General features: G+C 46.1%; 1 protein-coding gene across 2 annotated transcripts; it reads right to left on the reverse strand.

Annotated features, from left to right (window-relative positions):
* Nucleotides 1-1558: 1558 nt before the first annotated feature.
* On the reverse strand, nt 1559-25698 carry Prmt2 (protein arginine methyltransferase 2). 2 transcript variants are annotated; one of them, XM_038342447.1, is made up of 11 exons: nt 25574-25698; nt 24395-24506; nt 17727-17852; nt 16825-17007; nt 13908-14069; nt 12926-13090; nt 12061-12236; nt 6570-6699; nt 3908-4044; nt 2769-2940; nt 1559-2138 (listed from the first exon to the last, which is right to left on the reverse strand). In XM_038342447.1, the coding sequence occupies exons 2-11, from the start codon at nt 24446-24448 to the stop codon at nt 2106-2108; spliced, it is 1338 nt and encodes a 445-aa protein (XP_038198375.1). In that variant the 5' UTR covers nt 24449-24506; nt 25574-25698; the 3' UTR covers nt 1559-2105. The 2 variants fall into 2 exon arrangements, with proteins under 2 accessions (XP_038198375.1, XP_038198376.1); XM_038342448.1 differs by lacking the exons at nt 1559-2138; nt 2769-2940 and adding an exon at nt 2963-3595.
* Between the last annotated feature and the right edge of the window lie 1451 nt (nt 25699-27149).

The following is a 27149-nucleotide window of genomic DNA, read 5'->3' on the forward strand; positions in this document are numbered from 1 at the left end:
GTATTACAGAGTCAGGGAATCGAGTGTCCACGTTCTGCGTCTCCACCGTGGACATGGTGGGAGCAGCTGCTTCAAGCTCCTGCCACTTTGATACCACATTATAATCGGCTGTAAGACTGAACTGTGTTCCCAGACCATCTATGTCCCCAAGTCAGGGACAAAGGTTCCTTAACTTGCTTTTGTGGGGTGTTTTATCAGAGCAATGAAGAGAAACAAAGCGCATCCAGCACCCGGGACAGAGCTGGCCAGGCTCCAAGGCAAGCAGGTTTAGGTCCCAGGGACCTTGCCATGTGAAGCGGGCACACAGCCTGGCATGGGGGAGGGTGGGGAGGAGTGGAGGGGAGGCATGGTGTGTGGCTCCAGGAATGGATTGGTAAGACTGGAAATTTCCAGTACTGGAGAACAAAGCAGACTTTCCTTGTAGACAAAAAGACAGCTAACAACAACATAGAGGGTGCCACCTACTGGCAGAATCTGGAGGTAGGGGGAACAGAATTCAATCAAGCTTCCCTCTGTGGGAGGACAAGACAAATAGAAATACCAGCAACAAACTCAAGATATCAAACAACTCCCTGGGCCAAACTTGCCTGTCAAACATCCAATCAGTCACACAGTTCGCCGGCCATTCACTCAAGTGAAACAAAAACCAGGATAAAGGGTCCCCCACTACTGATACCCCAATTTAGTGTTGGGGAACTAGAAGTTTCTCTCAGAAATTTTTTAGCAAACTAGGAAGAGAGCTCCCTCAAAATGGATTCCCTAATCTCAAAAAGATTCTCTCCATCCTACCCTTTTGTACAGATTTTTATTTTTTTAATGATATTTATTGAGCTCTACATTTTTCTCTGCTCCCCTCCCTGCCTCTCCCCTCGCCCCTTCAATCCTTCACAAGGTCCCCATGCTCCCAGTTTACTCAGGAGATCTTGTCTTTTTATACTTTCTACTTCCCATGTAGACTATATCTATATAAGTCTCTCTTAGTGTCCGCATTGTTGTCTAAGTTCTCAGGGATTGTGGTTTGTAGGCTGGCTTTCTTTGCTTTATGTTTAAAAACCACCTATGAGTGAGTACATGTGATATTTGTGTTTCTGTGTCTGGGTTACCTCACTCAAAATAATGTTTTCTAGCTCCATCCATTTTCCTGCAAAATTCAAGCTGTCATTAATTTTTTCTGCTGTGTAGTGCTCCATTGTGTAAATGTACCACATTTTCCTTATCCATTCTTCGGTCCAGGGGCATTTAGGTTGTTTCCAGGTTCTGGCTATGACAAACAAAGCTGCTATGAACATAGTTGAGCACATGTCCTTGTGGCACAATTGGGCATCCTTTAGTATACACCCAAAGGTGGTATTACTGGATCTTGAGGAAGGTTGTTTCCTAATTTTCTGAGAAATCACCACACTGACATCCAAAGGGGTTGTACCAGCTTGTATTCCCACCAACAATGCACAAGTGTTCCCTTTTCCCTACAACCTCTATGGGCCTGCGGGGGCCATTTTCACTCAAATCACACCAGCTTGAGAAACAGTGTAAGTGCATAGAAAGAGGACAGAGAATATTTGTCCATTAAAAAATATTTATTAAGCACGTACTATGTCCCACATATAATTTACCCATAAAGTGTCACACACTGTACTACCCATGCAGAGCCCACCACACACACTGCCACCACCAGTCCCTGCACTGGGACTCAGGGGTTCAGTTATCCCTCACACCAAAGCAAGGCTCTGCAAGCCACAGTCCACATATGGAGCAGTTGGGCAAGGACACCAAGGACACCACTGACACAAGATGTGGACACCACGGTCACAGGTACACAGGCTGAAATATGTTGTCTGAGGGTGCTACAACTACTCCCAGCAGGAATGCGGTCACAACTGGCAGCTGATGGGCACCGTAGCATGAACACCTATATACACAGCCTACAAGAGAAATGTACTAGGAGTGAGCCTGGGAGCTTATCTGTGAAGGGCCCGATGTCACCTGCGAGGTGGAGAGGGGTCAGCATGGGACGGATGCATACGGATGTCACAGCTGGTGGCCGGGTGCATCTTCTTCCACCACGATGCATACCATGACCCTGACTCCCAAGCCAGGCTTAACCGTCACCTCCAGATTGGAAAGACTTTCTTTCCAACCTGTAAAGTAAGAAGGGAAAAGAAGTTGATCAAGAAAGTCACCATTTCTGCTTGATTAACACAGTATTTCCAAATAATTTAACACTGGATGGAATGGCATTCCGAGTGCACTGTTAAAGACAAACATTTGACACTGAATACAAACTGCCACAAAATAAAACGAGAACCATTTATTTTTCTCTTCTCTCCTACATTAACCCTGTATCCAAAAGCAGAGCTCCAACTTTCAGAAGCCCTGAAACCTGAGGCCTGACACCCCACCCGACTCTGTGCAGCCCGTGGCTTTCCACCTGACACCTCCACGCCTCACACACAACTCGCCCAGGAAGAGGACAAGTCGCAGCCCCAGGCAACTGCACTCAGGACTCCTCTGACCAGCTGTGTCCCATGAGGGTTAGACACTTACCTTCTGACACCTTCCACCTCCTACTACATGAAAGGAGAAACGTAATTTAGATTTTACAGAAATCTAAAAATAACACACTTGTCCTGCATGAAGACTGTAACAATACAAGACAGGTTGGGCCAACCACAGCAGGGGACACATGTTTGTCCCAGTTCTTAATTACCACCCAGAGTTGTCTGGGATCCAGCATCTACAACACTTGATTTTACAAATAAATATCTTACTCTTTGAGATGTGGGGTCGAGTGTAGAAGTGACAGTCCAGCTAAGGGAGACGGACATGTGCCTTCTCCACACCGGATTTCTTTGTAACACAACAGAGCCCGTGACCACGTCTCCTGTGTGGACTGGGACAGGGTCATCCATCATAAACAAGGTCTGCTTCCAGTGTGTGGTGCTGCAAGACAGGGGTGGTTATCTACAATCCTCACCTGGCAGACCCCGTAAGGTCCTCTGCACTGACAGCCCGTGCTGCCCAGGAACCCAGGAACATGTTCAACAAGGCACAGGGCCGCCCTCCCACAGCCGATCTTAGGATCTGAAGTCATTATGGGATCAAAACCACAATACACAGGGCTGGCATGCCGTTCCGGGTGCAGAGGGGAAGACATTACAGAGACGGCTCAGGTTGTAGAGGTGAGGAAGGTTCATTTGGGTGGCCTTTTGGATGGAAGCTCAGGGTCAAATGGCTACACTGAGCTCTGTGTCCCCAGGCCCAGTGGATAGAGTCCACTCTGTCATTGTGCCCTTTTCTAGGCTACTGATGCCTGGCTGAGTCAGCATAGTTAATCAGTGGCACATACAACCAAGGCAGGCCAAACATCATTTCTGGAAGAGGTATGTTTAAAGTGAACCAGTCAACTATAACCCTACAGGTAGGCAGCCACAGGCTCAGGACTCTCACTCCTAGCTCTTTGGTCTCACGTCAGCCCATGTGCCAATAACATACGGCACCCCAAGGCCACACTGCCCTGTGGTTCCACTTACTCCTCAAATGCTCCTGTTCATTCTGGGCCACAGGGATGGGGCAAGGCACACCCAACTGATCCCACCTACAACCATTACAGAAGAATAAGAGGCTGGATGGCACCAGGCCAGGCGCAGCATTTACCCAAGCTTGTGGGCTGAGGGGTTAGGAGAGGTCAGGGAAAAGCTCCAAGTCTATGACACACTTCCACACTAGGGAAATTTTTCGGGAAGTATAATCTTCTGGCAGAAGCAAAGCAAAGGCAAGGGGCATCCCTTACCACCCCACATGGTTGGCCAAGGGTATCGAGAGCACAACAGACCAGCCTGTTTCCATTTACTCCTTATCCACCTGCTCTATCCCACCTCCTCCTGCATCCCTCCAGTAGGTCACTTACGGGTGCAGCGGGCCTGTGCTGAGCACCTGCTGAGGCTGACCCTCCTCTAGGCTCTGGAAGTACACACTGAACCAAGCTGTGAAGCCATGCAAGGTACCAGTCTTTTGGATGTCAAATCGCAGCTCACCACGCATGGTCTGCACCCAAACACAGAATAACATGTTGGTGCCTCAGGCCAGTGCCAATCTTAATACCAACCCTAACCTCAACACAGCAAGCCACCCTGGGTCATGCAGATAGTGTCATATGGCTTGGGTTCCACTGACCTCATCCATCCCAAACTCCTATGCCCATACAATAGTCACTGGACCTAACTCTAACCATGAGAAAAGTATCAAGAATTTTGTCATTGATAGTGGCTGTAAAGAGCTGGAAGAATTTGTTTATCAATTACTGTACTACAGGGCTATGGGATAATGCCCTTATACACTATAAAGTTTTGTCACTCGTATTTGTTTAATAAAATGCTGATTGGCCAGTAGTCAGGCAGGAAGTACAAGCAGGGCAACCAGACTAGGAGAATTCTGGGAAGAGGAAAGACAGAGATGCAGTCACCAGCCAGACACAGAGGAAGCAAGATGAGAATGCCTTACTGAGAAACGATACCAAGCCACGTGGCTAAACATAGATAAAAATTATGGTTAATTTAAGTTGTAAGAGCTAGTTAGTAATAAGCATGAGCAATAGGCCAGTTTATAATAAAGATAAGCCTCTAAGTGTTTATTTGTGACTGAACAACTGTAGGACCAGGCAGGACAGAAACATCCACCTACAAATGGCGCCCAATGTGGACAACTACATCTACATAAAACCTGAAAGAGCTTGGGAAGGAATTCTAGGCACAAAAAAAAAAAGTCAAGTCCTGCTTCTTAGTAGTAGCATTTTCTCAGGTAGGCTCTGTTTGCTAGAGGCAAGCAGAGGTACGCCTCCTTTAAGAGAGGCTTCCTGACTCTGCATTAGTGGCAAAAAAACACGCAGCTCTTTTAAGAGGCTCTGCTACCAAACACGTAAACAATGTTTATGAGCAGCTGGTGGCATGCTTCTTGGTGGTCGCAGAGACCTAGAAACTCCACAGAGTTATGGCAATAAATGTGGCTCCCACCAGTACCTCTGCTATGAACCTAGACTCTCAGAAAGCCAAGAAATGGGGTGAAGCCAGTTGCCAAAGCTGCTAACTTTAAGCCATGTTGCTTACCAGATTAAAAGTTCATGTGGTCAGAAAAAGATAGAGATATAGAGTAAAAACAGATTCAAATGAAAAAACCTCTAAACACTTTACAGTGTGTTTAAAAATATATGTAGGCTTGGGAGAGAAAAGAAAAAAGATAAGAAAGTCCTTTAAAAAGAAATATAGTAATTTTTAAAAAGCCACAAAAAGATGGAAAATATACAAAGAGTCTGGATACTGTATGTTATTGTGTTATCGTTGAATTGTTTGCTGAGGAAAGAGCAACAGCTGCTAAAAGACATTTGATTATAAATGCTGCTGAATTAAAACAAACAATATATTTTAAAAGTATCTTGACTTCAAAATTTAAGTCAAAAGATATGTTACTTTGGGAAAGAGGTTCTGCTTTTATTTCCACAGAAAGTAAGAGGCTGTAGATTCATTCAGGACTAAGAAAAACCAGTTTAGATCAAAGAAGACCCCCTAAAAAAAATCTCTGATATGAGTGGACGGCCCATATGATCCAGCATCTCAGAGCACCTCTGTTGCAGTTTCCTCTGAGTTCTACATCCAGAACAGCTTCAAGGTGACTGCTTGAGGTGATCCAGCCTCACAGAATGCTCCAGTCAGGATTTAACCATAATCCTAAATTTTCTCAGGGTCCCCCAAACATTACCAGTGCCCCCAATCAGCAGCAAAACTATGCCCACATTCTCAAGAAAAGGATTATAGATGTTTGTCTTTGAGTATTGGTCACAAGTTGTTATGAATAAATGGTCAGGAAAAAAGCTAAACGAAGTAGATTAAATTCAAGTTTCTTGTTTTAAAAAGAAAAACATGGGGAAACGCTATGGAATAATGCTCTTATACACTGTAAAGATTTGCCACTTGTATTGGTTTAATAAAACACTGATTGGCCAGGCAGGAAGTATAGACAGGAAAACCAGACTAGGAGAATTCCGGGAAGAAGAAAGGCAGAGACACAGTCGCAAGCCAGACACAGAGGAAGCATAATAAAAATGACTTACTGAGAAAACATATCAAGTCACATGGCTAAGCATAGACAAGAATTATGGGTTAATTCAAGTATTAAGAGCTAGTTAGTAATAAGCCTGAGCAATAGGCCAAACAGTTTATAATTAATATAAGCCTCTGTGTGTTTATTTGGGACTGAACAGCTGCAGAACCAGGCAGGACAAAAATTTCCATCTACACTACAATAAATGAAATATAATTTGTATGGTTCTTAGGATGCTAAAACATTAAGTAAAATGTAAAAATAACTGAAGACAGTAAAGAGATTAAATATAAATATAAAAAACTAAAGGACAAAACCAAAATAGAACACAAGAAGGGAAAAATGGTATCAAATGGAGTGTAACAGCTCATTTATTGGTAGCAGTCGTCACTCAGACCACCACACACACACTGCTGCAGGTCTGCTACTGATGGCTCAAGCAGCCATCTACTGACAACAACAGGTAGGCCGCTCACCTCCAGGTCGGAGATCTGCACAGTTCTCATGTCCAGCTCCAATATGGTGCATGGTTCAGAGAGACAATCTTCTGGCTTCAAGATATGATTAGATTTGGGCTTCGAAAAAAACTCCTTGATTGCCAAAGACCTAGGGGGAAAGTTAAAGGAAAGGCTCAAGGCGTTGGTAAGGACTTAGCCATAAACATACTGGCAGTAATAAATGAACCTGGCGAACCATCCCTTGCTGGCAAAGCTCATCGGCTCTCCAGACTTGCTGAGCCCCATCAGCCATCCCTCAGAGCCTGCCAGTCAGTGACCCCTCCTTATCATATCAATATAGGGACCTGAGCAGTCTGAAGCCAACCATGACAAATCAGAGGATTTTTCTTCAGTGTGAACACCTCCTGGATCCATTTACCTCAAAATACTTTCTATGGACCTCCTACTATGCAGAGAACTCAAAGGACAGTCTGCTATCTAGCTACTCCCCATGCACACTGGCAGGGCTGGAGCAGGTGCCCATGCCTCAATCGCAGGAAGGAAAAACAAAAAACAAAACAAACAAAAATCCTGTGTGTTGTAGCTAAGGAAGTGCAGCAAGAGGCGAAGGGCAGGACCCACAGGTGCTAAGACCCACTCCCACTCCCCCTGTGTGTATGCGCCCCACATCAGCCCTCCTCCCACCTGTGCCGGCCCCCCTCACTACACCTGCCCTGGCCCACTGTGGTGTCAGGACAGCACCTGCAGTGTTTCTTTAAATTAGGCACAGCAGTAATTCCCTAAAACAGCAAACAAAGATTTTTAATAAAGGTGGCAATGAAGGAGGAAGAAAAGAAATTCCTCCAAAGGGCTAATCAATGAGGACTGTGAAGACTCAGCCCTCCCCCTTCAAATTCAGGTCTGCCTGTATCATCCCAGGGTGCCCGCCCTCTGTTTGCTCTGAGCCCTACTCACTGGCTTTCCTTCTGGGGCAACACTGTTTAGTTGCTATAGTTCCACCATGGCTTTTTGTTTTGTTTTGTTTGTTTGTTTGTTTGTTTGTTGGAGACAGGGTCTAGAATTTGCTGTGTAGATCAGGTTAGCCTCTAACTAACAGAGATCAGAGATCCGCATTCCTTGGCCTCCAGGACGCTAGGACTAAAGATGTGTGCCTCCATGTCTGGAGCTCCACCATGGTTTTTACAAGTCTCTACCTTCCTAAGATAGGTAAGAGGAACACACTGGGTAGGTAAACATTGTTAAGATCTGTTACTGTAACTACTGCTTCTGATACTCATTTTCCTGGACAGACATCGGGGATGGGGCCATCTGACTCCCTAGCTAGTAGCTACTACACTCTGCCTTTCTGTTCTGGCTTCCTTGAGCAAAAGCCCTGCCGATTTTAACAGCCAAAATAACTACACTTAAGTCAGCATCAACCATCGGGGCCCCTGAACACAACGTGCAGATCACAGCTGACTGGGCCAGCTAGAGCTGCTGGTAACATTCTGAAGCCAACTTTTAACTAGTACAAGCACAGGCAAACTCTAAATGACTTCGCCAACATTTCCACCCTGGCTGGAGCAGGAGTGCGTCCCCACTGTGACCTGTGTGAGAAAGAAAATGGATTCTTCTAAATCAGTGGATCTCAACCTGTGGGGAGCAATCCCTTGGGTTCAACTGACCCTTTCACGGGTTGCATTTCAGGTACCCTGCATATCAGATATTTATATCGATTCATAACAGCAGCAAAATTACAGTTATGAAGGAGCAGCAAAATTAATTTTAGGGTTGGAGGTCACCACAGGAACTGTATATTAAGGGGTCACAGTGTTGGGAAGACTGAGTGAGAACCAGTGCTCTAAACAAACCTCACTGACTTCACTGATTAGTGGCTTGTAGTCGGTTCAAACAAATGGTTCCAACTGGCCTACACATTCTATTTGCACTGCCCTCAGTAGTATTTATGTAGCATCAGAAGGCTGCATCTGAATGGTTTTTTTTCTCTATCTTTCAGTCATAAAACAAGCAAGAGAGAAGCAGCAAGTGGCAGAGACAGAGCAGTGGCAGAGACAGAGCAGTGGTGACGGCTGAGCAGTTAGCAGGCCAAACTCTGTAGGAAGCAAGGCAGCCAACGGCTCAACAGCTAAAGAGACAGTCAGGGCAGCAGATCTACAAAAGTGCTGTTGGTGTCCCAAACAGCCTCAACAGGCCTCCTCCAAGGATACACAGCAGAGAGGCTCACCAGGTAGTCCTGGGATCAGCCATGCCATGTGAGGGGCCAGGGAGTTGAATCAGCAGCTGGACAGTTGAAAGTGCAGCCAAGACAGGAAGAAGGGCAGTGGTAGAAGAAAGAAATCAGAAAAGAGTGGGGAGCTGAGGATAAAGAACGCTGTAAGGATCCACAGAAGACAGACGACAGGCCCTGACCACCAGGAAAATTCCATTGACTTGTCAAGTCTGCCATCCCATAGGTGGAGAGCTGTAGCAACGGCTGCTGTCAAGGTCTCAGGGTCCCCATCCAGGAGGCCTGCATGTAGACTATAAAACAGAGGGACCGCTTTCCTGATGCTTCTGTTTCCCTGGTGCCACCATTCACTGCTGCAAAACGCTGAGGGAACGGAAGAGGGAACGGAAGCTGCCAGAATTCAAGAGCCCTCCCTAGCCTGTCTACCTGTGACTCCTGCCTGGGTGCAGCTAAAGAACTCTTAACCAGGTGGCTGATGTATTTTTCCAGGTTTTCCCAGATGAACTATACAATCACAATATCCAGGACCCTCTCTACTCCCTTTGGGATATTGGTTGAGGGAGCAATGATTCCATATATTAATTGGAAACATCATACTTTTAATTGCTCTTTCTATTTTTTTACTTTTTAAATTTTTTTTTAAAGTTCCTGACGCACCATGCTTTACCCCAGTACCCACCCTCAAAAGATGAACAGGGACCTGGGCTGACCTGGCCCTCCCTCAAGAAATGGGTTTCCTAGCCAGGCGGTGGTGGCGCACGCCTTTAATCCCAGCACTTGGGAGGCAAAGGCAGGCGGATCTCTGAATTCGAGGCCAGCCTGGTCTACAAGAGCTAGTTCCAGGACAGGCTCTAGAAACTACAGGGAAACCCTGTCTCGAAAAATCAAAAAAAGAAAAAAAAAAAGAAATGGGTTTCCTGTACTTGGTAAAGGGGCTTTACCCTGACTACCACCTTGTTCTCTGAAGAGAAGGAACCACACCCCTTCTATCAAGCGGCAGCTAGAGAAGACCAAAGGCCTCACCAGGGAATCATCTGGATGGATCAGTATCAACGGCTCCAGTGCCTGGTGTCCACTATCAACTATCTTGAGGCACTTCCATAAACAGCATAGGTGTATCTGCTAACGCGCATTGCCTAACACTCATTACAAATTCAGAGCACTCATTGGGAATCGGTGTGTGTTCCAACATCCCACACACTATTAAAGACTTCATCATTGCAAATGAACTTCCTCCATTACATCTGGAAACTGAAGATCGCGAGACATGTCAATCCCATCCTTAGAGACAGCCACAGTTAACAAGGCTTGCGCTGTACCGTTTGGCTGTTGATGCCTAATGATAATACACCACGACCAAACATGACTGATGGAAATGGAGTCGACTTGACCTTACAGTTCCAGGGGAGCTAAGAGTCTGCCTTGGCGGGAAGGTATGTGGCATGCACAGCAGGCAGAGGAGGAGGCTGGGTGCCCACATTTTCAAATGTAAGCATGAAGCAGAAAGAGTGGAGAGGAAGTGGAGCAGAGCTAGAATCTTTCAAAGCCTACCCCAGTGACATACTGCTATGACAGGGCCACACCTCCTGAACGTCCCCAACTCCAGTGCTACCAACTGGAGACCAAGTGTTCAAATTAGAGCCTGTGAGGGACATTCTCATCCAAACCACCACAGCTATTAGTAGGTTTGTCTCAGGAATGTTCTAGAACAGATTCATCTGACTATGGGCTTCAGGGCCTGTGTTAGAGCAGCCATTCTCAGATGGTGACACTTTCTCTACTCTGGGGTCCACTCTACAGCAGAGCCTCGTCTCAGGAAGTCTCAATCCCTGTGTTTCAGGTCAGCCTTGTTCTCAGGGGGGTTCCTCCCACCCCACCCACACATGAAGGTCTGCTCTAGAGAAGAGCCTCCGTCTTGAGGGGGGCATTCTCCCCCCGTATTTCCCCTCAATAGCATGGAGCTGTTTGCTGCATTAGATCCTGTTACAGTGAAAACAAGAGTTCGAGTCAGAATGGCGAGGCCCAGAGCACTGAGAAAGGCACGAAAGAGCTTGCAGCTGAGTATGAGCTAGCCCAGCCAGCCAGGGAAAAGAACGGGAGTATGGGAAAAACAGCCGTCCAAGGCATGCTCCGATGGGCACCATTGCCTTTTCCTCTAGTAAACTTCTCAACACCTTTGGAGATATTCTTTTGGAGGGTATGGGAGCACAGTCTGACTATGTAGCTTTGGCTAGCCTGGAACTTGCTATGTAGAGCAGGCTGGCCTCAAACTCATAAAGATCCACCCACCTCTTCCTCCTGAGTGCTGAGACTAAAGGCATGTGCCACCACACCAAGCCTTTTCTTACATGTTCTTACAGCTAATGCATCTAATTATAACAGATGAAACTGTGGGTAAGGATGGCCCCTAAGATATCTTCCATCTTTTCTAGGAAAGGAACCACCCCCGTCCACTCCACAGGTAGGCAATCCAGATACTAGAGGAGCCCTTTACTCTTGCCAGTTGGCTGGGTCCATTCTCTGCCCGGGAGGGTGCACTTACTTCCCATTTTTATTTCTGAAATGAATGAATGACATTTATGCCCCGGCAATGCTGCACACATGGGCAGCCTGTATATGGCAGCTCTGTTGAACTTGTCCATATTGGGTCTCATACTGTAAGTTGATGAGGACAACTGACCAAGTCTCTTCCTCAAGAAGGCACCAGAACTCATTACAGATGGTTGTGAACTACGATGTGGTGGCTGGGCTGGAGAGATGGTTCATCAGTTAAGAATACTGCTTGTTCTTCCAAAGGTCCTGAGTTCAATTCCCAGAAACTTTTATTTCTGCATAGGCTAAAATAATCCTTGATTATTTGCTTGCTCTGCCTGTGTCCTGATGTGAATTCTCCTCCAGGAATACAAGTACTGAGATTGCACCATAGCTGAGAGTGGAGGGAAGGCAGAAGCAGGCATAGCTCCCACCTACAACAGGTTCCCCATACACACAACCATCTCAGGGGTCAGAGGGGTGGGCAGGGAAAGGCAAAGGAGACAGAAACAAGAAAAATCTCAATGTTTCTGAGTTCACTGTGGGTTACTGGAGGATGTAGCAGGTGTGACCTTCATGAAGGAGGGAAAGCTGTGTCCTCACAGATTAACGAGACTATCTCTGAGAGGCAGAGGTGGCACCTGGGTGGCACACATCAAAACCCTCAACTTGCTGCCCGCGCAGCTCCTCTCTCTGGCCAGGAGCCCACCTGCACAGCGGTCAACCCTGCGGGCGGTCACGCACACCTACTTGAGTGCACTGAGGTTGAACTCGTATGCGTTGTCCCAGAAGAGCACCTTGCTGTGGTAGTCCTTATCGGCGCTGCAGGGCACCAGGTGCAGGGCGGCTGTGGTCGGCCAGATGACACCATCCTCCTTTAACCAAGTGTCCCGGGCATAGAGGATGGACTCGATCATGAACTCAAACTGCACGGGAGGAAAAGATGCCACACCACCGCCAGAAAGCTACATTGTGGGATTTCAGTTTTAGCCCCAAACCATCCTAGTCAGTCCAGCAAGCCACACTTGAGAACTTGGGGTTTAGTCATGGATCACAGCCGAGGGGCTCGTCTACACTCTAATGAAATGTTACGTATGGATCACAGCCGAGGGGTTTGTCTACACTCTAATGAAATGTTACGTATGGATCACAGCTGGGGTTGGAATCTTGTCACTTCTCACTAAACTGGGATCCAAGGGGAGCTAACGGCCATCAGAAATTCTATGAAGTCCTGGGGACATGATGGTCTCGATGAGCATCCCCAGACAGTGTAGGGGACTCCTACAGGAAGTGGAGTCATCAAGATGGAAACACTACTGACTGAAGGTACAGCCTGGGCCTTCTGACGATGCCCCAGGAAACAGCAGAGGAATCAGAGAGCTGAGAGTCACATTCATTTCAGACCTCAGTCTCGAGGTTTTCTTTGTTTGCTTCTGTTTGTAAGATTCCAGACACTGAGACAGTATCATTCAATAAATTAATGATACCTCATTTCAGAAAAAAAAATCATAATTAATTATGATTGTTTAAAGATTCCTCAGATGGGCCCAGGGTGCCAGGTCGAGAAGACATGAGACCCCCCACCATCCATAGACCACGGCAGGCGAGAAATTACCAGGAGGCAGGTCCCCATCCACTCTGACACCAGCACGTCCACCTTCTCAGGCAGCACAACGTCTTCCACCTTCTGCTGGAACACGGTGATGGTGTCAGCAAAGCCGTTCTGCTGGACCAGCTGGCCTGTGTGCTGTGCCATCTCACTGGCCTCCACGGCATAGACCTGCGGAGGGAAGGGCTCTTGTTAGCCCACGTCCTGACCCCACACACGGACACGTGAGAGCGAAGGCAGAGGTCGATATGCTGTGGATGGAGGCCGATGGTATGCCTAGCCAAGCGGCGTTCTTGCGGCCTGGACAGTGTGCTGAACGAGGCACCACTGCTGAGTCTGCCTCCTGCCTGAGCCTCCACAAGGAAATGCAAGGAAATGCGAGCAGGACTGTGGGTGGGCGGAGCCTCAGCTGTACTAGGACTGCGGGTGGGCGGAACCGCAACTCTACCAGGTGGCTTCCACTTGCAACCCGTGCACCCTGTAACCACAAGACGGGTGCCCAGAACCATAACAAACAGTGAGGACGTTAGAATCTATAGCCTGGAGACAACCATACCAGGGGCTCCGGGGGGAACTGGAAGAGAATCTGGATGCCGCTCCTGGACTGGCAGTGTCGAGGTACAGTCAGCATTGCCCTGTAAACTGACGTTTTGGCCACCACATCAGGTTGTCAAGAGGCCACAGCTCAGCACAAATATGCCATGAAAGGTAGGAGGCCAAGGTCTACATCAGAGAGCCAAAGGCCTGTACCAGAGCAGGTTAACTACGTGGCCCAGCAGAGTCACAGGCACCCACCTTCTTTTCTTACAGTGAACTAGAGTGACGTCTCACGGCTGTCCCTCTCGCAGAGGCACTGTCACGTCTGTCGTGCTCCACTTATATTGCTTGTGGCCAGTACAGTATGTCAGTCTCGGCCACAGATGGGCCAGCTGCCTACTTCCCTCACTACGGCCCACAGCTGGGCACAGATGGAGGCAGACCCACTTACTGCCTTGGGCCGTGCATGGTGAGCACAGAAGAGGCTGATGATCCCAGTGCCACAGCCCACGTCCAGGATGACCTTGTCCTTCAGGGACTCCTTGTTCTGCAGGATGACACTGTGGTATTTCGTTGTGCGAGGCTGGTCAGCCAACATTTCCAGGTGAAGTTTCTGAAAACGACATATCATGAGTCACTGCAAGAGCCTGGGCCTGAACCACAGTCAGGGACACAGCCCATGCACCCACCCCTGTTCCTAAAAGTTTCAGCAGCAAATCGGCTTTAACAACAAAAGATCAAATATGCCAAGAGGTAAAAGTAACAGTGGACGGTGAAAAAGAGTGAAGCTTCTGGAATTGTCCTGCATCAGAACAGAATCACTTCCCAGCCTTCGACATACTCTTTCCCAAGTCAGTCAGATAAGCAGAAAATGGTGTGAACCACATAGAAGAGAAGAGCAAACATCCCCACATACTTCCCAAGGCTGGAAGGACTCCACATCCTTACCAGGTATCCATCAAGAGAAAACATTGGACAGATGACAGCAGGCATCAGTGGGGCAACTGGGTTCCCCCAAAAACTTCTTTACTCAAACTTAGCATTTAATTCCATGCAAGAACTAAAACTATAGTGGGGAGTGGGGTCAGCAATGCTCTGGCCAACTCTACTATGCTCTGCAGAAGGAAAATATCTCAGCTCGACGAAGCAGAGACAGCCCTACAGGGGTTAGCAGAACCCTGGCTGCAGGCCAGGCTGAGCAACACACACTGTAACACACACACACCGTAAAACCAACCTCAAAGTACCAGGGAGGGAAACACGCAGCAGGGGAGTCTAGACCTGGGGCTCTGTCTCCCAGCTGTCACCCAGACAATGCCCAAGTGGCACCAACACAAATGATAGGTCAGGATGGGGCCTTCACAATAACATGGCCATAAGATGAAAACAAAGGAAGACACCTCGCCTATCCTTCCTCAGAAGGCCATCTACGTGGATTAAAAAGTCAAAACCCACTCTCCTGCCTACAAGCAACTCACTTTAAATATAAAGGCTGGGCTAAAACAAGAAGATGGAGACTGTGACATCCTCAAATCAATCAGGTGGAGCTGCAGTGACTGCAGTAACATCAGACAAGACATGTCAAGCTGAAGAATGTTCAAGAACACAGCAGTCAACTCATCAAACGGGCATCAAATTCTAAATACTTTTGGAGACAGTAACGGAACTTCCAAACACACAGAGTAACCAAAGGATATAGAGGAAGCAATGCAGCTGGAAATTCAGGGCCCTCCTTTCACGAGCTGACCAAGGCAGGCAGGAAAGCAGGCAGTCATGAAGACCCTCACCCAACAGTGGCAATGAAACAGGCGTACCCAAGTATGGACTCAGTAAGAAAGTATATTCTTGTCCGATTAGCACCTTAAAACTCTGCAACACAAAAACAAGACCTACGCACCAGGGGAGGGAGGTCAATATAAGACCCATCACATTGTTTAATTCTGAGCCCGCCTACATGGTACCATGTTTGCCATGGAGAAAAGCACAAAAAGATAATAACTATAAAGCCATCAATACCTAAGACGACAAGAAAAATGTGGAAGATCGGGGCTTGGACCTTACGAGCCGCGTTGGTGGTCACAGCTGTGAACTGCAAAAGCATGCACAAGGACTCCAGAGAAAGACTCCAGAAATGCAATGTGAGATAAGCTCAGCATGGTCCATAACCAGAGCTGGAGACAGGTTATTTGTAGGAAAGCTAAGGAAAATACCTTATTCCTAACAACAGATAAATTGCACAGTAAGTTGTTCATGGTGTAGCACAGAAGCCTAGCTGTTCTAACAACCAAGGCACAAGTACTCGCTGCTGCCAAAGGGAAGCTGAGCAGCTGCTGTTGGGCCCACAGGCTGAGAAGCACCTCCTATTTCTTTCATCACGTGCCTTTCCTGAATGGACTAGAAGCAAGCTTTCCTGTTTTGTTTGTGTGTATGGTCGGGGGATGGGTCATTTGTATTATTTTAGGTGTATGGATGTTTTGTCTGCATGTACGTCTGTGCCTGGTTCTCACGGAGGCCAGAAGACGGTGTCAGATTCCCTGGAATGACATATGGTTCTGAGCCACTGTGCAGATGCTGGGAATTGAACCTGGGTCCTCTGGAAGAGGCCTCTCTCCAGCCATGGACTAACAGCTTTAATCATAAACATACAACAGTTAGATCTAGTCTTGCGATACAGCATGTCTAGGTCAGCCCCCAGCAAAATGCCTTCTTTTGTGAGTCGCCTCTGTCATGGTGTCTCTTCACAGCAGCAGAACAATGACTAGTCCAGCTCTCCCTTTCCCACTCAGCACCAAATCTGTGGCATTCACCTTATGAGTAGTGTCTAACCTCGATTCAAGATTTAAGGATGGTTACACCTTGGGCCACAGGATTACTGATCGTCAGAGTGGGAATAAAGAGACTTGACGTAGTATTACTGTTGGTTGGGTTACACAATTTTTCTGCTTCAATTTTAAAGTGAAACAGACTTTAAACACGAAGACTTTTTCAACACCGAGAGAAGGAGAGTTCTGAATTTCTTGCTCTAATAGTATTTTTAGCCAGAGTCAGATGATAACTCACGGGTCAACTGGACCATCAAAAGAAGAGAATTTTACATTTTTTAAGTTTTTAGTTTTAAGGAAACGAAAAACATTGTGATATATGAGACACATGAATCTCAGATGTCTACGTCCATACGTAACGTTCTGTCCACACATAAGCTCACTCACATCAAGTGTCATTCATGCACAGCTGCGTTCACTCCATGGAGAGAGCGCTGGATGTTCTAATAAGACCCTGGCACCTCTAAATGGACAGGAAGATCCACACCTCTGCTCTAAACACCAGGAGGACCCACCAGCTCAACAGAGAATTTGGAAAACAGGTACCAGAGTTCCATAGCTGTCAAAGTACTCCTCATCTTGCCAGGTGTCCTCGGGGTCATACTCCTCCATCTGCTTCCCAAGGTGGTTGGCAGGGATGTAGCCACAGCAGCCGGCACGCTCACCCCACCACCAGTCAGCTGTCGTTTGTCTCAGGATGAGAATTTTTTCTCCTCTCAAAAAACTGAGCTGGAAAACAACCACCGAGACAGATGGAAGTTACAGTTCGAGAAGTAGTCCAGCTGACTGGCATCTAACTGGTAGCTGGGTAATAAGTCCCCATTGTCGGTGACGCATTCACAATGACCTCAATGATGACCAACAATCTGCAAAAAGCAACAGCTAAAAACGTATGGGGCTGCCATCAGAGGGAATACAACCTAACCAGCATTCTTTTCATACATGTACTTGGTGTGTGTGTGTGCGCGCACATGCAGGGGTACACACATGTACCACAGCATATGTACTAAGGTGAGAAAACCTGAGAGTCTGTTTTCCCTCTACCATGAAGGCTCCAGGGATCTCAGTCAGGCTGGTAGGCTTTACAGCCAGCACCTTTACCCTCTGAGCAGTCTTGCCAGCCCTGACTTTACACTGTTAAAAACAAAGTCAGGCAGCTACGTGTGGCTACTTCAGTTAGGAGACTCCACAGACATGCTCCTACCAGTCAAGAACATACAGTGGTTTGACAGCCTCGCTGTCCTATGGTCAGGGGGGCTCTATACCAAGTTCTCCAAGAAGGGAGATGCTTCCCCACCATCCTGCAGGTCTTTGGATCCTGCTGGGGTGGTTTGTCCGGCTAAGAAGTGAACAGCCAGACACAGATCTTGTGTAATCGTTGAATGTGAATTTTACCATGAAGCACGTTGAGATTCAGATGGCATGATTAGGTGAGTAATCACAGATACCTGAGTCTCGTCGGTGGCAGTATAGTCTGCAATGGCCACGAACTCTTCTGGCTGCAGCTGGAGCTGCAACTGTGCCCCATCCTGCAGGAGCTGCATCTCACAGCCATAATCCACAGGCTCTTCCTCCTACCACCGCCAAGGAGAGACACAAGTACAGCACTGTGAGCTTTGTTGCTGATGTATACCTTCCTCTCTCTATCTACCAAGTGGTTAGGATTGCTTCAAATAAAGACTCTGTGACCAAGTATTTATTATTCAAATCATCTGAGTCACCTTCAGTCCTCCTTTGTATTTCTAAGACAGGATGACTTCCATTCTGAGAATGTCAATCAAAGCAGCAAGAGAGGGGAGCTGGTCTGTAGCTTCACTAGCTCTGCTTCCTGAGAGTGATACTCCTTTAGTGGGGGAGATACCATTGCATGTTAGACCCCAGGGATCCCTTCAAAGGGCAATGATACAAGGTAGTTACAGAAGGACCTATGGAAGGTGCTAGAAACTAGTAGAAGCCTCCACCTCACCAACAAACACCAGCAGCCCAGCTAGGACTTAAGTGGTTGGGACTTGGCAAGGTTCTGTCCTGGGCCCTATAGGCACCTTTTACCATAATAAACATGCCTTAAAGACATAGACTCGTGGCTGGAGAGATGGCTCAACAATTAAGAGCACTTCTTCCAGAGGATCCCAGTTAAAATCCCAGCACCTACATGGCTGCTAACAACCATCTGTTAACTCCAGTCACAGGAGATCCGACACCTAGCCTCTGCAGACATTACATGTATGACATACATGTAGGCAAAATACCCTTATACATGAAATTTAAAAAAGGAATTAAAAAAGATAAAGTGACTTCAATACAAACAATAAAATCAAGACTACCGAGCAGATTAACAGATAATACTTAGCTTCTCAAAGACACCTCAAATGATGATGTTAAAAACAGCAAGCTCCGCTTAGTGGGACCTGAATGCTCATGGCCTTTAAGTTTAACCATATTAGAGCATTTCTGTCAACCCCAACTGTAAACAGTGTGCCTCATAAAGCCACCTATGGCTCCAGTCACAAACAAAATTCTTTTAAGAAAAATAAGTAGCCGGGCGGTGGTGGCGTACACCTTTAATCCCAGCACTCGGGAGGCCAGCCTGGTCTACAAGAGCTAGTTCCAGGACAGACTCTAGAAACTACAGGGAAACCCTGTCTCGAAAAACCAAAAAAAGAAAAAAGGAAAATAAGTAATCCAGTCATCTCTCTTTTAACTCTACTTAATTTTTAAACTTCCTTACAAATTACACCCTTTAAGCAATGTGACTTCAAAAGCCCAGGCGATCACATCCCCTCTCTCAAAACGCCAGTGCTTTATCTAAAGTATGCAGTACCCTTGTGCTTGTTTAGTGAACTCATTTTGCCTCGCTCTGACTCACCCAGAAATGCTTTTCTGCACCAGCAAGGCTCTAGCTTTACCTGAGTGGATGCACCTAGTGGAGAACAAACCCATCACATGCCTGGCAACTGTGCAACACTTCCATCTATGAATTACCAGAGATTACTTATTCAATCTCCTATTTTTTAATATTCAGATTCCTTTCAGTTTCTTCTACTATCAATTATTAATTTCCTTAAATGCAAATCATCCTGCATGTACCGGAGATATTCCTTAAGATAAATTCCGGAACTGTAAAACTTGTCAAGACCGTCAGTTTTCCTATTGTCTGGGTGGTTTTTGTTTGTTTCTTCTTATTTTGAGACAGGGACTCACTATGTAGACCAAGCTGGCCTCAAGTGTCTGCCTGAACCTCCAGTGTACCAGGATTAGAGGTGTGTACCACCACACCCTGCCCAAGACTTTCACCACATCACCAAATGCCGCCAGGACTAGACCAAGACACAGTGAGACTAGCTCTACTGAGCCCAAGCATGGAGGATCCATTTCCCTCATAACCACAGACACTGGCCACTTTTATCTCTGCCAGTTTGACGGGTGACAATTACCATTCTGCGTTTCCACTCACCTCCTGCCTTAGTGTGGCCATTCCTGGTTCACTATGCCCTAATTTAAGTCTGCTAACTGCCCATTTGCACGCCAGGCATTTTCCCTACTGCAGTACTGTGACTTTCCTTAGCATAGCACGTTTTCCCTTGGCTTGCCCTCCACCCACCATATCACTCTTCCTAATAATCTCTATTAAACAACCCTTGGGACCGGCTCCAGGCTCGGGCACAAGGGCATGTGACCCTCCCTCCCTCTTATCTGCTCCCTCCCTCCTCTTTTTCTCACTCTCCCTCCATCCTTCCCTTCTCCTTTTGTTATCTAAGTAGATTTTTTCCTTCCCACATAGCTTTTTTGCGAATGATACCTCGCATTCTCCCCCCTTTCTGCAGTTTACTTTTCTTATACAATATCTTATAGAAAATTCTAATATTTTCATAAAATAATGAATTCTGCTTGACTCTTCAGTCACCCTCTAATTTTTTTTCTTGCTGTCCTTTTCCTACCACCATAAAAAAAATGCCACAAAAGTTTGTATGTTGTGTATATCCTTATACAAAGACTTCATTCCTGGGGGCAGACTGCCAGGCTCGGTGGGTAAACCTTTTTCAGAGATGTCATACCCCTCCAATTTAGGGCCCACCACTGCCTACTTTGCCAGTAATGGGGTACCCTCTGCCTCAACATTTGGCAATCACAGCCATCACCAATGCTCCAACCTGTCCAGAGACCAACACAAAGGGGTCTCAGCTATACATTTTCAATTCTTCCAGCACATTCTCAGGGCTTTCTTCCCTCTGAGTTTTGTTTATATATTCTGATTGTTGCTTGAGTCAGCTCTTCTTTAAAAGACATATTTACTTATTCTCTCCTTTATATATTTTGTTTCCCTATCAAACCTCTATGAGATCAAAAGAACTTTTTTTTTAATAATACAGACCTTCTCTGAGATCTTGAGCAAATGTTGTTCCAAATAGATTCTTCTTCTACTTATTTTGTTTAGGATTTGTAAACTCAAAGTCAGGCCAAGAGCAAGAGAAATGGCTCAGTGAGCAAGATCTTTTGTGTAAAGACAAGAACCTGACTTTGGAAATCAATAATCATGTAAAAAGCCAGGTATGGTTGTAGGCACCTGAACCCCGGCATGGCTGGGAAAGAAAAGGTCACCACAACAATGGCTTCCAGCTTAGCCCCCGTTCAGTGAGAGACCTTGTCTTAAAGTAGTAAGGCAGAGGACCGCAGAGCAGCACACCCTACATAATGAGCAGCAAACGAGGAGACACAGTCCTTGATGGAAAAGAATATAAACTGTCTTCAAAAATGAAGACAAGAGCTAGGCATTGTGATGGGCAAATTTAATCCCAGCACTCGGGAGGCAGAGGCAGGCAGATCCATGTGAGCTCAAGGCCAGCCTGGTCTACACAGTGATTTCCACACCAGGCTACAATATGAGTCCCTGTGTCAAAGAAATGAAAACAAAACACATTTTCATTCAAACCAACGTTGCCATAACATTTCACAATAGACTATGCATCTAACCACATACACAGGCTGTTGAGGCTGAAGGGAATGAGCCTACACAGAAACTAAGAACGCAAGAAGTCACTTCTCACAAAACCCTTTTTTCAGCATATAGCCATGCTTCTGGGGTTCACGACACATGTAAATTAATGCATGCTGCCCTGGGTTGGAAAATGGAAAATAAAACTAACATGTGAGATTTTTATACTGTCAAGTAGAAAGTCTAAAATGGGCTAGGAAGGTGCAGGGCAACTCTAGAGAATGAGTAAGGCAATATTTAAAAGATATAGCTAGCAAACCAATAAACGCAATGCATAAAGTTATACCAAGTGTCTTATTAACACAAAACTGGGCAGAAAGGGGGAAATGTGTAAAGAAGAACTGTAACAAACAGAAAACAAATAGTAATATGTTAAAATTAATTGTATTACTCATTACAGTCAAAGCTGATGAACTAAAACACTCCATAAGAAGGCAGACATTAACAACAAAGACCCTACCAACAACATAAAAATGCCAGGCGCCGTGCTGTATACACTCAATCCCAAATCCCAGTGCTCAGCACACAGGAGGATTCCTCTTCTTGACCTCTGGCCAAGCAGGTCAGGTATAACTGCTGAGCTCCAGACCAATCAGAGATCCTGCATCAAAGGGTTAGCTGGTATACCTGAGGACGATACCCAAGCTTGTCCCTCTGACCTCCACAAACACATGCACAAGCACGTATACATGTATGTATACATACACACTCATAAAAAAGATTTATAATCAAAAGTCATTTGAACCTTAGTGATAATGACGGCACACTGGAGCAACTGCAGAACACATGGTCTTTGAAAGGGCACACACATCACTCACGACAAACATCTAGGCCCACAAGGAATAAATACATTTCAAAGGCTAACATTATAGAGCATGTTTCATTTTCCAGCCAAATGCAAGCAAGCCAAAACTGACTGGTGAAATAGTAAGTAGACTCTCCCTAGTGTGGGGCCCACAAGATGGCTCAGCAGATAAAGGAGCTTACCACCCAAGTCAGACAACCCGGGTTCCAACCCCAGATCCCGTGAAAAGGCAGAAAGAAGAAACCACTGAAAGTTGGCCTCAGACCTCCACATAAACGCCACGGCATCTGTGTGCCCATACACGCACATGCGTGCGCACAAATCAATAATAATAAAGATAAAACAGTTTCCTAAGATTTAGAAATCAGGTAAGATACTTCCAATAGTCCTGAATTTTCTAATTTCCATTGCGATGCATTAAATATACTTTAACAATACTGAAAACACAGAACATTTAAATGGAGAGATCCAGATAAAGGAACTTTTCAAGGAAAAGTTAACCTTTAAAGCTCAAGTTAAAGAAGAAATATTGAAGGTCAGTAATCCACTTTTCTACCTCAAGATGTCACAAAATGGGAAGACTGGGCACTAAAAAAAATAAGAAAATACAGATAAAAGCAGAAGTCAAATAGGTAACAAAAGAGAAATTCAACAAAAACTGATTCTTAAACAAGATAAAACTGATTAGCCCTGATTTGCAGGGAAAAAAAAAAAGAAAACACAAATTCCTAGTATTAGCACCTCTTCCCTAGGGGGCAGTATTAACGGGATGGCTGCAATAAGGCTAAGGCTCCCAAGTCAAGGAAGCAATTAGAAGCCATTTCTAACCGCCCCAAAGGACCATGATTAAAGTATTATCTATGACACACCATCAAGGGCTACTGAAGATCGGGGAACTTGTGATGTCACTGGAAACTCAGAGGTACGTGGTCCTCGCACCCTCCAAGGCCATCACTGTGAATCAAATCTGAAGCATCAGATGCCACAGGTACTCAATGCAGCACCACGAGGAGGGGGGACGTGAACACATCTGAGCACCCAACAAAAGGGACACAGAGCAACAGGTAAACCCACAGCACAGCGGTGGGACCACAGCAGACCTACACAAAACTGGAAATGTACAGACAGGGCCTGTGCAGAAGCCCCACCAGCGGCGGTGGGGCCAAACCGCCAAAGTGACATTACATAGCTGCGGAACAGCAATACCACCCACACCAGCCTCAGGAAACACACAGGGCAACCACATACTTTGTTCAAGGACCTTTGTTTTGTTTTGATTGATTAATACCTGGTCTCAGTGTTTGTTTCTGGCTGGCCTGGGACCCTTATAAGGTTATAAAGATGCAGAGGGTGCAGAAGCATACATAAAGCATACATAAAGTGGCTGTTTGCCTCAAAAGTGGAAGGAATGGGTCTGGCTTTAAGAACAGTCTCTGCAGTGTTAATCTTATTTGTGTGTACGCTCTGAGGCAACTAAGACACAATGTCGTTTTCACCTCTGAGCAACATATACTCAATGACTATAGTATTATCTTATAATTGTCTTCATATTTACGTTTATCAAAAGAAAACCTGGGCATCCATAGAATTAAAACATCTTGTGGCTGAAAATAGGAAATGATTAACAAAATAAGCAAACTATAAATAAGATTCCTACATATAAAAATACCCAATACATACATACTCAGTAGCTGGGCAAGGAGGCACCTTAAATGCCAGCATTCAGGAGCCAGAGGTAGGCATAGCCCATGAGTTAAGAGCACACCAGTTCTGGACCAGCCAGGTTTACACAGCAAGACCCTGTCTCAGTAACTTAAGTAATTAAATAAATTAAAACCCAAGGAACGGAAAATCATTCGAATGAAAGAAAATGCTGAAGCTGAAACCACAGACATGGACATCTTTGATTTTTAAAAGCATTTTTATTTGAATGTTCATTTTGTTAGTTGTACATAATCAATATTCCTTAAAGCTAAAGGAGCCCTTTCCTCTGGTAACATGAATCAAATTGTATATATGTACCCAAGCCGAAAACAGCATGTAATCACAGGTCTTCTGGAGTACCGAGCATTTTCCTGGTCCTAAGCCTAAAACCACTAAACCCAGCTACACACTGGGGGACGGCAGTGTCTGAGGCATGCTAAAGAATAACACCACTCAGCACGGCACCTAAGGATCAGGCTCATCCCCTGCCTCCGTGTTCTCTAAATTCAAGCATCCTCCTGTTGGCCACTACCTTGAGAGACAAGGAAAACTGCATCACGCCTGTGACTGGTGCTTATTTCTCTGTAAGATTGTTACCCGTGGCTCTTACGTACCAGGACCGGGGTGGCCTGTGACTCATTTCCGGGACAGTCACCTGGTGTCTCCATAGTTCAATAAGATTCTGCCTCATAACTGCTGTTTGTTATTTCATTTTCCCTTCCGTGTCTGCTTGGAAAAAGAGAGAAACACCAAGTGCTTGTTATACTTGATAATTAAATTGACCAGCTCTACGGTTCACTGCGGGTATAAAGAAGGGCACAGAAATGGAGCTGATCATCATGACTCTTTAGAGCAATGATTCTCAACCGTCCCAATGCTGTGACCCTTTAATACAGTTCCTCGTGTTGTGGTGACCCCAACAATAGAATTATTTCTTGTTAATTCACAATTGTAACGCTGCTACTGCTATGAGTCATAATGGAAATATCTAATCTGCAACCCCCAGTTGAGAACCGCTGTGTTAGAGGGTTTTAAAATCTAAAAGAAACTTCAATGACTGTATGCTTCCTTTTTCAGTCTGCTAGGTATTAATTTTATTCCCTGAAGGCCTGTTTTTGCTTACAATAAATCACTATCTTATTTTTTTTTTTTTTTGGAACTCAACATCTTAAACTCGAATTTACCCCTTGCGTAGTACCTGACCTGTTCCACCGGCAGAATTAAAATCTGCACGCCCGGACACCCTCCTACTCTTTAATTTTCTTTTTTTCAGGGGCGGTGTAATCTTCAATTACAGCAATTCTTTGTCTAAATGCCTGCAGCGCTACTAGATCTGGACGTCATACTTCGAAGTAATTAGAATTACAAATGCTTTACAAGTACATCTTCAGTGGAAAGCTTGGGAACAGGATAAGGTGGGTGCCTGGAAGAAGGAAGACAATGAATTGGAGGGTCAGCCAGAGGGTGAGGTAAGAGGAGTCTAGAGGCATGGGGAGCGTGGCTCCGGATACATACGGCAGGTGGGCGTGGTCCTGAAGGGCGTGGCTCGGGGAGCCAGTGAAAAAACGCTGGGGAAGCAAGGGGCACCACGAAAGGAGCGGGGAGAGGGGAGAGGGCGGGAGCTGCTGAGAAAGACTGAGGCTGAAATAGAACCTTCGAGAGGGCACGCGAAGTCTCGACAGGGGGCGGAGGCCTCTGCACGCTAGAGACACACACGCACGGCAGACCTATTGCCTAGCATGTCCGGCCTCTCCTGCAGTCCAGCTGTCTAAGCTGTCCATTAAGGAACCTACCTCGACCGTGTTTCTCCGCTGAATTCTAGGTTACACCAGGGTGGAACGGATGATGCCCACCCGATGCCTCAGCCGCCGCCCCAGACCTGCGCAAGCGCCTAGCGCTCAGGCTGGCCGAAGAGCACGCCCCGCCCAGGCCCCTGTGTCCCGCGCAGGCGCAGTCCGTTTGAACCGTGTGTGCAGCGTGTACACAGCTGGAGGCCGCCCGGGTTCTCCTCGCCTGCCACTCAGCGCAGGCGCATTCTATGTCCCTGCGTCCGGCCGGATAGTTTATAGTCATGTTTCGCCTCAAGGCAATTCACAAGCACCTGTAACTCCAGGTCCAGGCAATCCAATGTCCTCTTCTGGCCTCCATGGACACCTGAATGCTTGTTGTACACATACAGACAAGCAGGCACACACCTACACTTTGGTTTGTGTTTTTGAGACGGTTTCACTGTGTAACTCTGGCTGTCCTAGAACTCACTTTGTAGACCAGGCTGGCCTCAAACTCAAGAGATTCTCCTGCCTCTGCCTCTTGAGTGCTGGAATTAAAGGTGTGCGTCACCACCGCCCAGTTCCGGCAACATTTTTCAAAAGTGTATTCTAATGCAACTCCCCTCCTTTTTTTCCCAGGTTGGCCTTACAACCTTGTAAGGTTGTCACCTTACAGACACTGTGACAAGAGGTATAACCAATATAACCAGTATACATCTTGGTTAGTGCAAAGCTACAAAGTCCAACCAAGAGATAAAAGAGACTGATGACAGGGGTATTAGCTGCAGCCAGTAAGGGGAGCTCCGGGGTTATTTCCAAAGCACTGCCCTCCCCAAACAGAACTGTGGGGATTTTGCTTAAGAAACCTATAAACTTACATAGGAAAGCCCTGTAGAGACGGAGGACACATTTCTGATAGTGCAGTTTAAGGCCACAGTACACGGAAAGACAGTGGTGACATGCCTGGGCATACTTAGCCTGACGTCATGGACCATCCATGTATTCTATGGTTAATATGGCTGGCATCTGAAAAGGTTTGGTTTTCCCACAAAGTTTACCTTGAAAAGGACACTATGAAGAAGCATTAATATAAGAGTTTGCTCTTCAAGGTACCTTTCTTGCATGATGGCTCATGAACTAAACTCGGCATGGTGTCTGGGACTTAATTATAAGAGCTCATAAAGCTTGCGCCTGGTTTTCTTCAGGTACATCCTATATGGGGCAGCTCCATGTAAAACCACGCTGCTAAGACCACATTCCCGCCTTCCAACTGGGTATTCTTCAGACCAGCTCAAAGCCCAACTTAAGGACCAGCGACCTCAGTTGACACCGTGTGGAAGAAAACACAAACCAACCCAAACCTAACTCCCTGAATTCATGAGGTTTTAAAAAAAAAATGTGATATAGGAGTTCTTTCTCTCTTTATTCGCCCATACATTTTAGAATAGTTTACAATAATAACAACCATTATGTGAATGAATCTTTCCTATGCATGTAGAACTGGACAGTGTGGTCACCAATGACAGAGTTCTAGAAAGTTTCTGCGGTCCTTAATCATTCCTGACAGCTATGAGTAGAACTACACAAACCTGATTAAATG

Source organism: Arvicola amphibius, chromosome 9 (assembly GCF_903992535.2).
Source record: "Arvicola amphibius chromosome 9, mArvAmp1.2, whole genome shotgun sequence".
NCBI classification, from domain to species: Eukaryota; Metazoa; Chordata; class Mammalia; order Rodentia; family Cricetidae; genus Arvicola; species Arvicola amphibius.